General features: G+C 52.3%; 1 protein-coding gene across 1 annotated transcript; it reads right to left on the reverse strand.

The window, feature by feature from the left end:
• Positions 1-6,085: 6,085 nt before the first annotated feature.
• On the reverse strand, positions 6,086-9,309 carry FOXC2 (forkhead box C2). The gene has a single exon (XM_004280075.4). It carries the CDS (start codon positions 8,477-8,479, stop codon positions 6,974-6,976), a length of 1,506 nt encoding a protein of 501 aa, XP_004280123.1. The 5' UTR covers positions 8,480-9,309; the 3' UTR covers positions 6,086-6,973.
• Positions 9,310-14,735: the final 5,426 nt, after the last annotated feature.

Raw genomic sequence — 14,735 nt, forward strand, 5'->3', positions numbered from 1 at the left:
AGGCGGAGACACGCGCAGCTGGTGGGCAGGGCACTGATAGTAAAGAAAAAACAACCCCAGTTCTAGTCGCGGTCTGGAGAGGCGAGCCCCACGTGCTTGCAGCAGTTAGCAACCTCTCTGAGAGGTTTCAGCCGCAGGACTCCGGCAGGGCGCCCTAACCCGGCTCCGGCAGGGGGAAGAATCCTGGGCTCCCAGGTGAAGTGTGTAACTTGAGCTTAGGAGGGGACCCTGCAGGAAGGAGCCCCGCGCTGCGGCTTATTTCCGGGGAGCGCAGGGAACAAGCACCGAGTGTCCGAGTGTGGATGCGCCCTCGTGCGGAAGCTCTGTCGGGTGAGGACCTATCGGAGGCTCGGTGGGGGGACCAGCTGAGCCTAGGAGACAGCCGGGCAGACTGGGTGGCTCAGAGAGCCAGATGGAGACGCTGAAAGTTCCCTGCAGGTTCATAGGTCTTCAAATCCCAGAAAAGCACATTCATCTCTGAAGTCAGTGGGAGTGCGTCTTCCAGATTGCACGAAAGCCCTGAAATCATGCTTCCGGAAGGACCGTGGCAGTTCCAGCTCTGGGGCCCAAGCACAAATTGGGTTCAGTGTGGGATGAGGGCAGAAAGTACCATTCCCAGCTCCCTGGCAGAAAGCCTGCTCCTTGGGCAGGCCAGGCACTAGCCTGGACCAAAGAGGCCTCACAATAAAAGTCTTCGGAGGAGAGACAGGAGTTCCTCCCATGCCCCGCTCCCACTACCCTTCTTCTGCTTCACCGGTAAATAAAGAGCAGACATTCAAGCTAACGATGATCTGCGCCATATTCCCAAATACCTGCCTCACTTTTCTACGTGTGAAGATAGTTAACGAATTGTATATATATTTGAATGAATGAATGATTCATTCATTCAGTTGAATGAACGAATGATTCTACCATATGTTTGAGAAGAGTGAGGGTGGAAGGATGCAAGGTCACCTTAATGACAAAATGTGGGCGAGGATGATGATAATAAGGGTAATACGAATAACTATGTCTTGCACACTACTGTGTGCTGGCACTGTTCTAAGTGCTTTCCTTGTATTGTTACTCCATCCTCACAGTAACCCTAAGAAACAGAAACATTTATCGTTCCCATTCTGCAGACCAGGCAACTGAGGCCAGGAAGTTAACTCACCTCAGGTCTCCTAGGAGGAAGTGTTCCAAACACAGGAAAACAATCACATTATAATAGCTACTGTGTGTGGTTCTTGAGAACCCTGGCAGCATCTATGGGAGATGCGAGGATGGATTCACCCATTTTACAGATGGTGAAACTGAGGCCGGGCACGGAACACCGGAAAACAACGGAGGTAGTAAACGGAACAGGAATTGGAACCCACATGGTGTCCTCCAAAGGGGGATTCTCTGAGGTCTGACACCCTCAGGTGAGCACAGAAGCTAAGTAATGTGTGTCTGGAGTAATCAAAGGGCAAGGGGACCCTCTGGAGAGGAGGGATGAGTGCCCCACCCCCAGAGCTGGGAGATTTGGGGCATTGTAAGTAGGAGACCCAGAGTCCTCACATCCTGCCAAAACCCAGGACACCCTCTCCTTCCCTACCCTCCTCTTCCACTTTGAAGGAATCTTAGAGCAGTGTCTTCTGCTTCTCTCAGGGGAAGTGAGCCATAAAGGTAATGGTTGGCCAGTCAGCTGATGCTGATTGAAGCCCAGAGAAAAGGGGCGGTTAGGGCCCGGGCACCACCCTGCCCAAGCACATCAGCATTTAGCCTGATATATGCAGTTAAGTGAGACCAAAGAATCCTTTCTCTTCTGTTATCCAGGTAAATCCTAATAGCTAACAGCCCTTACTATGGACTGGATGTTATCGAAGCACTTTCCCCACGGGTGTTGGGTTCCTTAATCCTCACGATAACCCTATTTGATGATCCTGTCATTTTTTCAGTTGAGAAATGGGCTCAGAGAGCCTGAGGTAGCATGCCCCAGGTCACGGGCACCCTCAGTCGGCCTGTGCGCGGTAGGGCCCGAGGTGGTGCCTGTGGATTTGGCTTAGAGAGAAAATCTCCATCGGGGAACCCATCTGGAAAAATAACATGAGGGCAGAGAGAGCGCCCAGAGGGGCTGCTGGAAAGGGAAGGTCCAGGATCAAGGGCCACCGAGCCTCCGTGAGGTCAGAACGGCCTCCCTGGCCTCCATGACCTCCCAGCCTGGGTGGGCATATGGAGTGAGCACAAAGCCCTCCCCGGGCTCCCCAACTCCATTCCCTTAAAGGGACCATCAATGCCAGCAAGTCCATCGAGCTGTCCACCCACCCCCTTCCCCTGTTCCAGCCTTCACACACTCACAGCCCCAGCATAAAGTCCCCACGGACCTGACCCAGGAAGAAACGCAGCGCCAGAGAGGCACCTTCAAGAATCCACCTCTACCCAAGCTATGTCTGTCTGCTTCTGCTGCAGAACAGAAACGTTGCAAAAGCCAGAGAGGGAAGGGCTTGCATAAGTGGAGGCGGTGGCGTCTTCCCAGGTGCAGCCGCGGCTGCCCAGCCTTCCCAACTCCCTGAAACTTTCCACCCCCTTCCCTACATGCCTATGTCAAAAAGCAAACATTTCAAATGCCTTGGTGAGCTGAGGCCGGGCAAAGAAGGAGGCAGGCAGGCAATGCTTCTCAGCGTTTGGGAAAGCATTTCAAGTATGTGGTGCTAACAGGCACTCGGAGGTGGCTCTGACCAGGGGGTCCCGCTGGGCTGGAGTCTGCCCCCCACTCCCCAGCCCCCCCCTGGCCTGGCTGCACCCAAAGGCGGCCCTACTCTCCACTCATCCACTCCCACCACGCCCTGACCGACCCGGCACGAGCACGTGGTCCCGAGGACGCAGGCACACATCCCCTGAGACGCCCGCCTGGTGCGGGCTGCCAGACCCCAGTGCATTCTGCTTATTCGTCACGGGAGTCTCTTCTCGATGTCACTCTCTCCACTCACCTCAGGTTTATGGTTATCAATAAATTTCCATTGGCCAACCTGGCCCAACACCCCCGTCCAGATTTCTGGATTGGGGCTGGGGCTGAGGATGGAGGCGGCGAGTACTCGGCCACTGGGGACCTGGGAGCTCTGCTCTGTGCTTTGAGTGAAGCTCACAAGCCTCTCCCAGGCCCAGAGGTGATCCCACCCACCCCCCAGGCAGTCTTGGGGTAAAGGGCAGGAGATGGACCTGGGAAGATTTATGAGCCAAATGCTGAAGTTCCCAGGACCCTGCATGTTCTTCTCCCACTAACTTCTGATATTCACTTCTTGCGAGCAGAGCAGGGGAGTGGGGATAAGCGAGGGCCCATCGCAGGAGCCGGCGATGCAGGAAAAAACATGCCCGCTGCCCTGAAATGCCCTTGCACTCACCTGCTCATTTTAGATGAGAAGGCCAAGGCGAGGGAGGGAAGGACTTTGTTCACACAGCGAGATGTGGTCCTCTAACCCCTAGCCCACTGCTCCAGCAACTCGAGGATGCGTGGCGCTACCGATTTTGGCGTCCTCGAGGACAAGCCACTTGAACCAGAGCAGTGAGGGCTGCCGGGCCACAGACCCAAGACTGGCCGTGGGAGAAGCCCAACTTTCAGCCTCTCTCCCTGAAAGCAGTGAGCCTGGGTGTCTCTCCGAGTCTTACAAGAAGCATGGCTCCTCCAGTTGCGGCCTCTCCAGGGCTAAGAACAACGTGCAGGATGCCCAAAGGCCACTGGGTCTCTTTGGCGGCCTTTATCTGTCAAAACTGGACCCTGGTTAGAGACACAGTCCACCCAGCCAAGGCCAGTCGGGGACGCAGGGTTATCTCTGTGGGAAACGGCCTCTGTTGTAGTGGTCGGGTCACTTCCATTTTATTTGCTGTATCTTTGAGACCTGCCCGGCTGTATCTTACTGGGTCAGGAAGAAACGTGGTTATCAGACGCAGCTTCACGCAAACTGCGTTCGGTGGACCACAGAGCCGCCTTAGCAAGGAGTCCCGGCAGACCTCAATCCGGCCCTTCCAGCCCCGACCTCCTTTCCCCTTTTCCTGAAAGGCCCTGGGCCTCCCGAGGAGAGCGGCGGAGGAAGGAGCGGCGAGCGGATGGAGACGTGGAGCCGGGACGCCCCGCGCAGTCTCTGCGCGACGGGGGCAGACGCGTAGGGTGGCGCGAAGACCAGCAAGGCAGCCGGCGGCGCCTGGGCTCCGCGCTCAGTCCCGGCGTCCGGTCTTTCCCACTCCGCGGAGCAACGGACGCCCCAGGCCACTGAGTCCCGAAGCCTCTCGGGCTGCTGCAGGCCGGGGCTGAGACTGGCTCCGAGCGCAGGGCCTCCCCCCCCCCACCGCCCACCCCACACGCGGCCGGCCTCCAGGCGCTTCCCGCACTCCCGGCCTCCTCGGCCCAGGGCCTGACTCGCCTCCATTCTGCCGCCTCCACAGGCCTGGATAACTCCTCCAAAGGTCCCCAGGTGGCCACGTTCCCCGGGGAATGGAAGGGCCCCTCGCCGTGGCCTCCGTGAGCTACCCGCTCAGGTGAGCGGCCCACGCACAGCGGGGACTTCTTTAAGAGGCTTTCCCAAAGTTAGGAGACCCCAGCGCCGTGTCAAGGGCAGATCAGATCTCTGACCCCGTGGTTCCATTTCTCTCTCCACTGTTTTCCATGTGTCTCTGAGACCTCCTCTGAGTTCTAAATCTTAAGGTGAGGGCAGGCTTTCAGGGAGGACTCTGAAATATCTGGGGAAGCAGAAAGCCAGCTAGAACACTCTCCTCGAGGGGAGCAAAGTGAAACCCCAGTGCCCGAGTCCGCAGTGAGCGATCTGCAGCCTCATTCTGCAGCTCAGAGAATGGTCTCAGGGGTCTCTCCCTCCCTCTCTCTGGTGCATCCCACTCAACTGAGCACCAAGGACCCGGGGGCTCACCACTCCTACGGTCATGAACAGGAATAAAATGCAATCTTTAAGTCTTAGCCAGGTGCCACCTCTGGGGCCACAGATTGAAAGAAGCTGTGTTGCACATATGGGGGAAATTATTATGCTCAAACTTCCCCCAATTCGATTTCAGCATAACACAGAGACAAAATGCCGTGTTAAAAACAACATAACGCCCAGGTTACATTCAAGGCTACTGCATCCAGCAAGATCACCTTCTGGAAAATCATCATCTCCTGAAGTGGTAAGTTCACAGGAGCTGCACTCTAGGCAAGGTACAGAGTGCCTTCTCACCTGCTGGGCTGGGAAACTAATTCCCAACTTGGAGCTCTGGACCCCAAAGTCACACACAGAGACCAAGAGGGGAGTTGCGTGTTTTGGTCAGTGAAACAGATAGTAACGCCATGCCCCCTCCCCTGCGCAGCCGCACCTCACAAAGGCTGCATGGCTATTTAAAATTTGAAGGACAAGGTATCAAAATTGAAAAGAAAAATAATCTATTATTTAAAGTCCTGGAAAAGTTGACAAATTTAAAACTCTAAAAGCAGTGTAAATTATTTTTGAAGTGCGACGAGGCTTTAAAATTTTTCACTGCAGTAGGGTAAACATTTAGAAATCAAATCCAGAAGTGAAGAGGTCAAAGATTCACCTCTGATCTGGTCACCGCCAGGGATGGTCATTAAATGGTACAGGATCAATCCCCTTTGGATTTCCGCCACCCGGGTTCAAATTCTTTTCTGGAGAACTATTAAAGTGGGGAAGGAAGTCCGTATTTTAGGAAACTGAGGAAAAGCAGGACTCCCCCTGGTTTGTTGTCAGCTAATGGAAAATGTTTATCCTCCTCTCCCTCACCTCCTAAATTGGAGATGGCTGGACACTGGGATGGAATGGCACTGTTTGTTTTGACTATTGGCATGTTTTTCTGCGTTTAACAAAATGCATTACAGCAAATGTCATTATGGCTCACAGCCCTTCAGGCAGCAACGTCCAAGCAGGACTGTTTCTTGATTGCCTCAGTCAGGGTGGGATTCTGAATTAATCGAAAGCCTTTTGTGACACTGGCGGGACAACAGGGGAGTTCCCCCAGTCTTCTGTGATCATCTGTAGATGTCTATACATTTACCCACCTGTGTAACAAAAATAATCAAAACAGGTGGATTTGTGAACACACCTGGTTTTTAAAAATTCGAGCATACAAACACACTGTCCGGACTTTGGGCAGAAAAACAACATGGGTTTATTTTAAGGCAAGTACAGCAATTAAGACCACATAAGACAGACACAGGTCAAGTTAAATTTTTGGTGTTTTTTTTTTTTCTTTTAGGAATGCTGGGGGAGGAATCTACTATACAACACCATCACACTTTGTAAATAAAAAGTATCAGATACTTGACTTTATCCGCCAGCAACAACAAAAAATAAATTATTTTCTTGTTTTGTAAAAGACCTACAAGTGGGAGAAGAATCATATCTCATAATTGTACGGGGGCCGCATGGGTTCCTTGAATATTCACTTTGGCAGTTAGAAATGGTCGGGCAAGATGAGAAATGATCCAGTGAACTCAACTTTAAATATTATATTAATGGCTCTGAAAAACAACAAAAAAATAGCCTGATTACAAATCCACACATTTGTACAGCACGGTTAGAGAAATTTAAAATTACACACAGCACATACATAATCTCTAGAGACCCCCATAGACCTATGGGGGTCTCTACAGAGAACCATTACTGGATCGCTATGGGATTTGGTCCATAAGTTATAATTTTTGAAACCCCGAGTGGAGCAGTGAGCACAGCCATCCTGGAAGGGGAGGGGGATTTTAAAATCATTATTCATTTCGTTGGGCCGCGTCCCTGTACTGGGGCCTCTTGGGATCTCAGAAACGGGGCGGCGAATTAAAGTTACCTGCAGCTTCGCAGAGGGCTGAGGCTGGCGCGCGCGCTCTGTGCTCCCGGGTCTGCGGAAAAAGCGGTGGGCAAGTTTGGGTTCTTTTTGCGTCTCCGCAGCCTGAACTGTTTGAGAGGGTCGCGTCTGGGAGGCGAAGCCAGAGCGGGCCAGGGCAGAGGAGGGCCGGGGCAGGTCAGTATTTCGTGCAGTCATAGGAATATGGAGCTGCGTGGCGGTAGAGAGAAGGCGTAGATCTGTAGGGCAGCTGACAGCTCGCGTTGCTGCTCACCTGGGGTTCCCCGAGGGTCGAGTTCTCAATCCCCAGCCGGTGGGAGTTGAACATCTCCCTGACGTTAGGGAAAGTCTGCTGCTGGGCTGCGAACGTGTGGCCGGAGAGGTGGTTGAGGTCCCCGCTGTGGTTCAGATACCAGGACGCCGCCTGGGCCGCGGCGGCCCCGGGCTGCGGCGCCGGCTGGGGCTGGGGAGCCGGCGGGGGCGGCGGCGCCTGCGGGTGGTGGTGGCCGTGATGCTGGTGGTGATGGCCGGCGGCGGCGAGCGCGCCCTCCTGGCCGGCGGCGAGGTTGAGGGCGCTCAGGGGCGATGTGGGGCCGCTCGGGTGGTCCGAGAGGGCCTCGTCCAGCGCGGGCGGGACGCACATGTGCGCCGGCCGCTCGGCCCCGGTGTACAGGCTCATGGCGCGCATGCTGCACTGGTAGCCCCCGGCGCCCGCAGCCTCCAGGCCCTGCGCGCACGGCTGGCCGTAGGCAGCGGGCGGCGCGGCGGCGTAGGGCAGAGCCAGCGGCGGCACCACCAGGCCCGCGCGCCCGGCCGCGGGGCTCAGCTCGCCGCCCGGCGGCGACGTTCGCAGCGTCATGATATTCTCCACGCTGAAGCCGGGCAGCCCGTTGGGCGCGCCTGCGTGGTGCTCCGGCAGCGAGCCGTCGGGGGAGCCGGCGGGCGTAGAGGCCGCGCTGCGTGGGCTGCCCTGCAGCGCACTCTCGGGGCTCAGCGTCTCCACCTTGGTGATGACCGGCAGCGCCGGCGACGCCGCCTCGCTCTTGATCACCACCTTCTTCTCGGCCTCCTTGGGGGCGTCCGCTAGTGGGGGGGCGGCCGGGGCGCCCTTGGACGCCGCCGGGGGCGGCTCCTTGAGGTGGGCCCGCTCCTCCTTCTCCTTGGGCACGTCCTTCTTCTTGAAGCGCCGCCGGCGCCGCAGGAAGCTGCCGTTCTCGAACATGTTGTAGGAGTCCGGGTCCAGGGTCCAGTAGCTGCCCTTGCCAGGTTTCTTGTCGTCGCGGGGGACCTTGACGAAGCACTCGTTGAGCGAGAGGTTGTGGCGGATGCTGTTCTGCCAGCCCTGCTTGTTCTCCCGGTAGAAGGGAAAGCGATCCATGATGAACTGGTAGATGCCGTTCAGGGTGATCTTCTTCTCGGGCGCGTTCTGGATCGCCATGGTTATGAGCGCGATGTAGCTGTAGGGCGGCTTCACGAGGTCCTTGGGCGCCGCGGGCTGGTGGTGGTGGTAGGGCGCGTAGGAGCGGCCCATGCCCGCGCCGTACTGCTCCGGGTGCCCCGAGTAGACACCCATGGGGCTGGCCATGCCTCCGTAGCTGCCCGCCGCCCGGTAGTAATTCTGCTCGCTCAAGTAGGGCACCACTCCCAGGGCGTTGGGGTCGGACACAGAGTAGCGCGCCTGCATGCTGCGTCCGAGACGGCTAGCCACCGCCTGCGCGCACGGACCGCGAGGAAGGCCCTACGAGAGCGAGCGCGAGCGAGAGAGCGCGAGAGGGAGGAAGGGAGCCGGCGGGGGGGAGCCCCGGGCGCCTAGAAGCCTCAGGGGTGAGCTGGAGGAGGCGCCGGGAAGGGGCGCCCGCCTTTGGGCCGGGAAGGGCGCTCTCTTTCAGCGGACCGGGCGGAGCAGCATCCTGGAGGGCGCGCCCGGGCGAACGCAGCGCCGGCCCCCGCTCGCTCGCCCGCTCGCTCTCGGGACTCGGCGGGTGGCAGCCCGGGCGGGCGGCCGGGGACGGAGCGGAGACGCCGCGCGCGCGGTGGACCGAGGCTGGCCCCTCGGTCCGCGTCAGGAAGGGGAAGGCGGCTCTCCAAGGCCCCCCAGCAAATCGGCAGCCCTGAGGGTCGGAGAGCCGGGGTCCAGAGTGCTACCCTGCCGAGCCCGGAAAAAGAGGCGAAGTCCCTTTTAGGGAATGGGAAAAGTTTCAAAAGTCTTCTTGCTGAAAGCGAGTTTTTACTTTCCTCCAGCCACGCCCCCTCCGGGAACTTTGGACCAATAACCCGGCCGCTCTGGGGACTTGGCACCAATCAGGACGAGGAGCGCCGGAATCCGTCGGCTCTAAGACCCAGCCGCGCAAAACCAGACTTCTGCAGCTCAGTCTTAACTTGAAAAGATTTTTTAAAAAGTTATATCTTATTAAAATTTATTTTATTATCACATTTTGGTTAATGGGCCCACGTGCCCAGAGCAAAAGAAAAAAACAAAAAAACCCCGACGCTCCTTCGCAGATAAAAGTCAGTTTGAGATATAAAATCGAATTGATTAATGTAGTCCAGTATCTCCCCAAAGACCTTGTAAGTAGCAAAGAACCTGGGACTATTTTTCTTATTAATGAGTGATGAGGCAAATAATTAGATTTCCTAATTATCGGGGTCCAGGTGTAATGGCTTCCAAGTAAACGTGCTGGACTGGAATGGAGGAGCCTCCGCTGTGTGTTGTCATTATTTAAGCAAATAATTAACAATCAACGGGAAGTTTCCAGGTTCAGGGCAGTCAAGAATAACCTATAAAGGTTTTAGAGGCAAATTATAGAAACCGAGTGCCCCTCACCCCAACCTGAGGAGGCAGGCCGAGGCGTCTATAGGGGAAAGGCGAAGTGGGGAAAGTAGCGACATCTTGACGATATAATCCTCTAAATTCGCCGTGGATTCAGTAAATCATCCACGACATCGGGAGCCGTTTTGTGGGGTTTGGGGAAGAGAGTGAAATAATTCTGTTCATTTCCCCCTTTCCCCTCCCGCGTAGACGCTTGCAGCCCACCAACTCCAGCTTCGCAGCGTGTCTCCCTTTTCCCAGAGATAAATTCCCTTTGACAGGCTGACTCCCGCGCTCCCCGAAGATGGGAACAATGCACCAGCCACCCGGCCCCGGGAAAGCCGGGTTCCTCTGCGCGCGAGGAGAAACCCGAGCCGCACCCCGCGCCCTGCACTCTGAGCCCTGCGCTCCGCGCTCTGCGCTCCGCTGGGGCTTCGCGCTGGACGCGCGTCCGTAGAGCGGGTTCCCGACCGGCGCCCCGCCGGCTGGAACCCACAACCCTGGGCGCAGCTCTTGCTTCCAGTTCCTGGAGAAGCCCCTTGGGATTCTCCAAGTTAACTTTCTGTATTTCAGTCTTTTCTGTTTGGCTGTTGTTTGATAAGGTGATTTGGGCACTGGGGCTCCGCGAGAGGATGGGGTAAGCGATTGCAAATGGTTAAAGACACCTCCGGAGATGGTATTATTCGGGATATCGACCTGGAGCGACTCGGAGATCCTCGCCCTTCAAAGCTTTCTCCTTCTCTCTAGGAGTCCCAGAAAGTTTGTTTATTTGTGGACTGAGTATTTATTTCTTCAACACCTCGAATAATCAGGTCCCCCTCCGCTCGCTTCCCCGAAGGGGCAGGACATCTATAAGACGGGCTAAATGCTGGTCAGAATTCTTCTGGAAGTTGTCGGTCTGGTTGGGAAGGGAAGAAGACTTCGGATAAAACTTTTGTATTTCGGAATTCCTTTTCCCCTCCTCACTCTCCCATCAGTTGTTTATTAGATTCCCAGGAAAAGGGTTTGAGAGAATCTACGGTCAGTCTTATCTTTGGGGGAGGTGAGTAGAACGCACTGGGGATACTTCATTCATTTTCAATAACAGAACAAAAGAAAAACATTTATATGCATTATCTTTGAATGGTATTATCTCCTGATAAATTCAAAATCAAAGGGAAAGTACAAAATAGTTTCCTATTACCTCGAATATTCTGCTTCTGAAACATTCGCTATATTTTTTTATGGGTGCTCTGGGTTCTTTCTCTAACTTGATTTTTTGGGGGGCAACGAAGTAAAATAAACTGCCCAGTCCTCAGCTCACAGGTGAATGGTTTGAGCGTTCTCCGCAACCCTCCAACTCCCACTACAACTTTATTATTTTTTCATACCTCCAGTATTTTCACATCCATTAAAAAAAACAAAAAAACCCAAAAAAACCTCTAGCAAAAAGTGTCTTTCTCCTGGAGTACGTGACAGGCAGCCCGAGTTCTCACAATTTTACTGGAAATGCAAACTATTGATCAAGAAACACTCCTCAGTCTGTAGACTTTCTGGAGGAATATTATTTACTCTGCTTTTACGAGGTGCCTTAAGAAAAAAAGCCTTATCACAGCACAGGACAAAAACCAAAATAGCTAAGGACCACGGAAAATAAATCCCAAAATGGCAGTTTTTGCCTGAGTTTATATTTACAAGGGTGTCCAGGTTTAAACCAATGACATCTGAAAAGAACTAGGCTGAATGGCCTAAATTATTACCCCCCCCCAAAAAAAGAGTGGGATGGGAAGGGAAAAAATCCTTATAATCAAGACAGAAAAGGTGAGAGAGACATTTTCCTTTGCCCCTGGAATTAGGTTTCTTCTCCGCTCGGTAGGACTCCGGGAGAGATGTTTGTTCAGGTTATTAAAACAACACCTTCCACACACCTGGACTTTGCAAAAACCATGTTTCCGATCTTTTCTTTTTCCTGCCAAGGTATTTTGGATTGGGGGCTGCTGATTTCTTCCTTTCTTGACCTTGCTGTCAGTGAGCCGAAAGCCAAATCGGGCCCCAGAGAGCCCTGTGCATTAGTAGAATAATAAGCGACGATAAAGGCAGAAGATATTCAAGTCACTCCCCCACCCCCGGCCCCGCGCCCCACCGCACAGTCTTTGCCTGGGCGCCGCGGGCTCCTGCACCTGGAAGCGGCTCGGGCGGACCTGTGGTGTTGGCGCCACCTTGAGGCCCATCAGGGAACTACTCTTGAAATAGTGGGGCGGGGTTGGGGGGAAACTCAACCATTCTGGTTACAATGGAGGTGCTGACACCTTATGGATGCACCTTAGCATTGCATGGCAGGAATAAAGTTCAAAATCTCTGAGAGAGAAAGGTAAATAAACTGTGCGCGGCGAGTCGATCAAGAAAATACAAAACATTTTCCACGGTTTTGCGATGTGTCAAGAACATGATGTGTTGGAAAACAGAAGTGTCTTTGAAACTGCTTGGGGAGCAAGAAATCCCCTCTAGGGAGACTCGCTGAGGTTTTAAGCAAATAAAACCTGCGCCTCTTAGGTGTCTACAAGTCTGGCTATATTCTTGCCAGAGTTGTTAACAAATTGCTCTCCTCGTGTCTTCCCAGGACAGCTGTCTTTCTGCCCGATGTGTGGCGTGAGTTTCAGGGAACTCATCAAAAATGTTTGGGCTGCACGTGTGTGCCTGACATTGGCTTTAACAACCCTTAACTTTAACCAAAGTTAAGGGAGACTTACAACACCTCTGCAGCCGCTTCTGCTTTTGAGGAACAACAGATCAGACAAGTGAAAGGATTTTTGTGTCTCTCCTCACTATTTTCAATACATTTCTCTCCTGGGCTCATGAGGTTTTAGGGAAAGGGACCAGAAATGAGAGCCGTCTCAGTCTTCCGAAAGCTACTTGGGATCTGATGAACCCTTGAGTTCATCAGAGCCAATGCTGCTTCTTAGAAATCCATTGCAATCCAGCTCCTAGAAATTTTTTCCAGGACAAAAAGTGTGTGCCTGATGAAAACTGTCCAAACCACCGTTCACAAATGGTAGCACCATAAACAACAAAATAACAGGGGTAAGGACTGTTCTTGGTTAAAAGATTAAAGAAACTGAACAACTAAATGCAATATTTAATCCTAGATGGAGGAAATTTTTTAAAAACACTAATAGAGGAGAATACCTGGGGAAGTTTGAATATCATGTGTGTATTAGGTAATTTTTATCAAGGTTAAAATTCTTGAGTGTGATAATTATATGTGGTCAAGTGAGAACATGTCTTGTTTTTAAAAGATGCATGTCAAAATATTTAGAGCTGATATTCATCATCTCTGCAACTTTTAAAAGATTCAACCAAGGGGGAGGGTGTGGACAGAGAGGAGAAGGAAAGAGAAAGTTATCTAAAATGTACTAAAATGCGGACAATTGCTGAACCCATGGTATGTGGGTATTCATTGTTTATTGGTCTTGCAATTTCTCTCTAAGTTTGAAATTTTTCAAAATTAAAGAAAAAGATTGGGAGAAAACCATCTTTGTTACTCTGGAAATTTAAAAAGGGATGTGACACAGAGCAAACATCTTTCCATGGAAGGAAATTAGGGTTTCCGTATTGCAAACACTAATGTAGGGGCCTAATTTGGCCCCCAATGTCCCCTCTCCTTGTGTTCTAGAAGTTTCTGGAAAACAATCTTGAACAACCATGGAGTTTATCACATTAACTTGTGGTTGTTTTAAAAAAATAACAACCAAACGCTGATTGTCTAAGGAGCTTATCTATCTGTATAATTCAAGCATCACCACAATTAATACCATCAAAATTGTAAGAAATCCAATAGAGTACTGTAGATGTTTCTGAAACAGAATATTAAAGATATACATATGTTTCTTCTTAAAGAGAGTCAATTGCCTACCTCTTTCTGCTGCCCGTTTCATGCCAGTTCTATACAGTTGCCCTCATGCATGTTGCTATGCAATTGGTTGGCTTACACAGTGTATCAGTCAGTTGAGGCTGGTGTATGCTGCAGTAACAAACAACCGGAGTCTCACTGACTTCATCTTGAGCCAACCCCAGCTGGGTGTCACTCAGGAGCCTGGGTTTTCAAAGGCTGCCCCTCCTGTCACCTTGGCAGGGGCAGGAGAGGCAGATTCTGCCCTGGGAATTAAGTGTCCAAGTGACACATGGCACTTCTGTTCACAACTCATCGGCCTGGACAGATCATGTGGCCCCAACACACCCCTGGGGCAGGGAGTTCAGTCTTCCCTGGACCCAGGCAGATGGGTGAGCTGACTTTTGTTTAGCAGTCTCATGTGTGCCACACATGTCCTACCTCTCCAGGCAGCTAGTGACTCTGTCTTGTTTCTCTCTGCAGCCCCAGTGCCTGGCAGGGTACCTTGGGGCATAATAGTACACAAGAAGTGTTTATTGAACGAACGTATGACTTGTCCAAGACTTTCCTCCCTAATAAATAAGGGAAAATATAACGCATGCATACTGTGTGCCAAGATGTTCTGCCTGTGACATCTCATTTAATCCTCTTTTGGGGTAGGTACTGTTAATATCACCATTTTACAGGGGAGGAACCTTAGGTTTAGAGATCTTAAGTAACCACAAATTTTCAGCTACAAGTGAGAGAATCAGGATCTTTTAACCCATTAATTTGCTGCCTCTTTAAGATTAGGGTTAGCATCTTGGAAATTAGAGTCAACTTAAAACGTTAAAATACAAACTTCTATATAAATAAAAATAGTCTATATGGAAACATACATTTATGTAATTTCATAACTATATATACACAGTCAATAGCGTATGCACGAAGGCATGACTTCTGAACACACGACTCAATGTCTATGAAATTTTAGCTTCTTATACCACCACCTTGCAAGCCTAATTAACCCGGTAGGGTAAAAGGATTCATTATCAGAGCCTGCAAGAAGCGACTGCTCTCTGGGAGGTGCAGACAGGGCTTTGATTTTTGGACAGGGCAGGGAGAGAAAGAGGTGAGGAGGCTGTATGTTTTTCACCGAATTTGCAGACTGTGGGATGTGTGTTCTGAGCCCCAGAGAATACACCAGACTTGGAATCACCGTCCTGCCTGAAAGTGACCACCGGGTCTCACGGTGACGATAAGCAAGGGAGGCCCTAGGGGGAC

Source organism: Orcinus orca, chromosome 20 (genome assembly GCF_937001465.1).
Source record: "Orcinus orca chromosome 20, mOrcOrc1.1, whole genome shotgun sequence".
In the NCBI taxonomy this organism is placed as follows: Eukaryota; Metazoa; Chordata; class Mammalia; order Artiodactyla; family Delphinidae; genus Orcinus; species Orcinus orca.

What these genes read in the sequence shown, in the direction of transcription:
- FOXC2 (XM_004280075.4), bottom strand. Translation starts at nt 8,479, where the DNA reads ATGCAGGCGCGCTACTCTGTGTCCGACCCCAACGCCCTGGGAGTGGTG.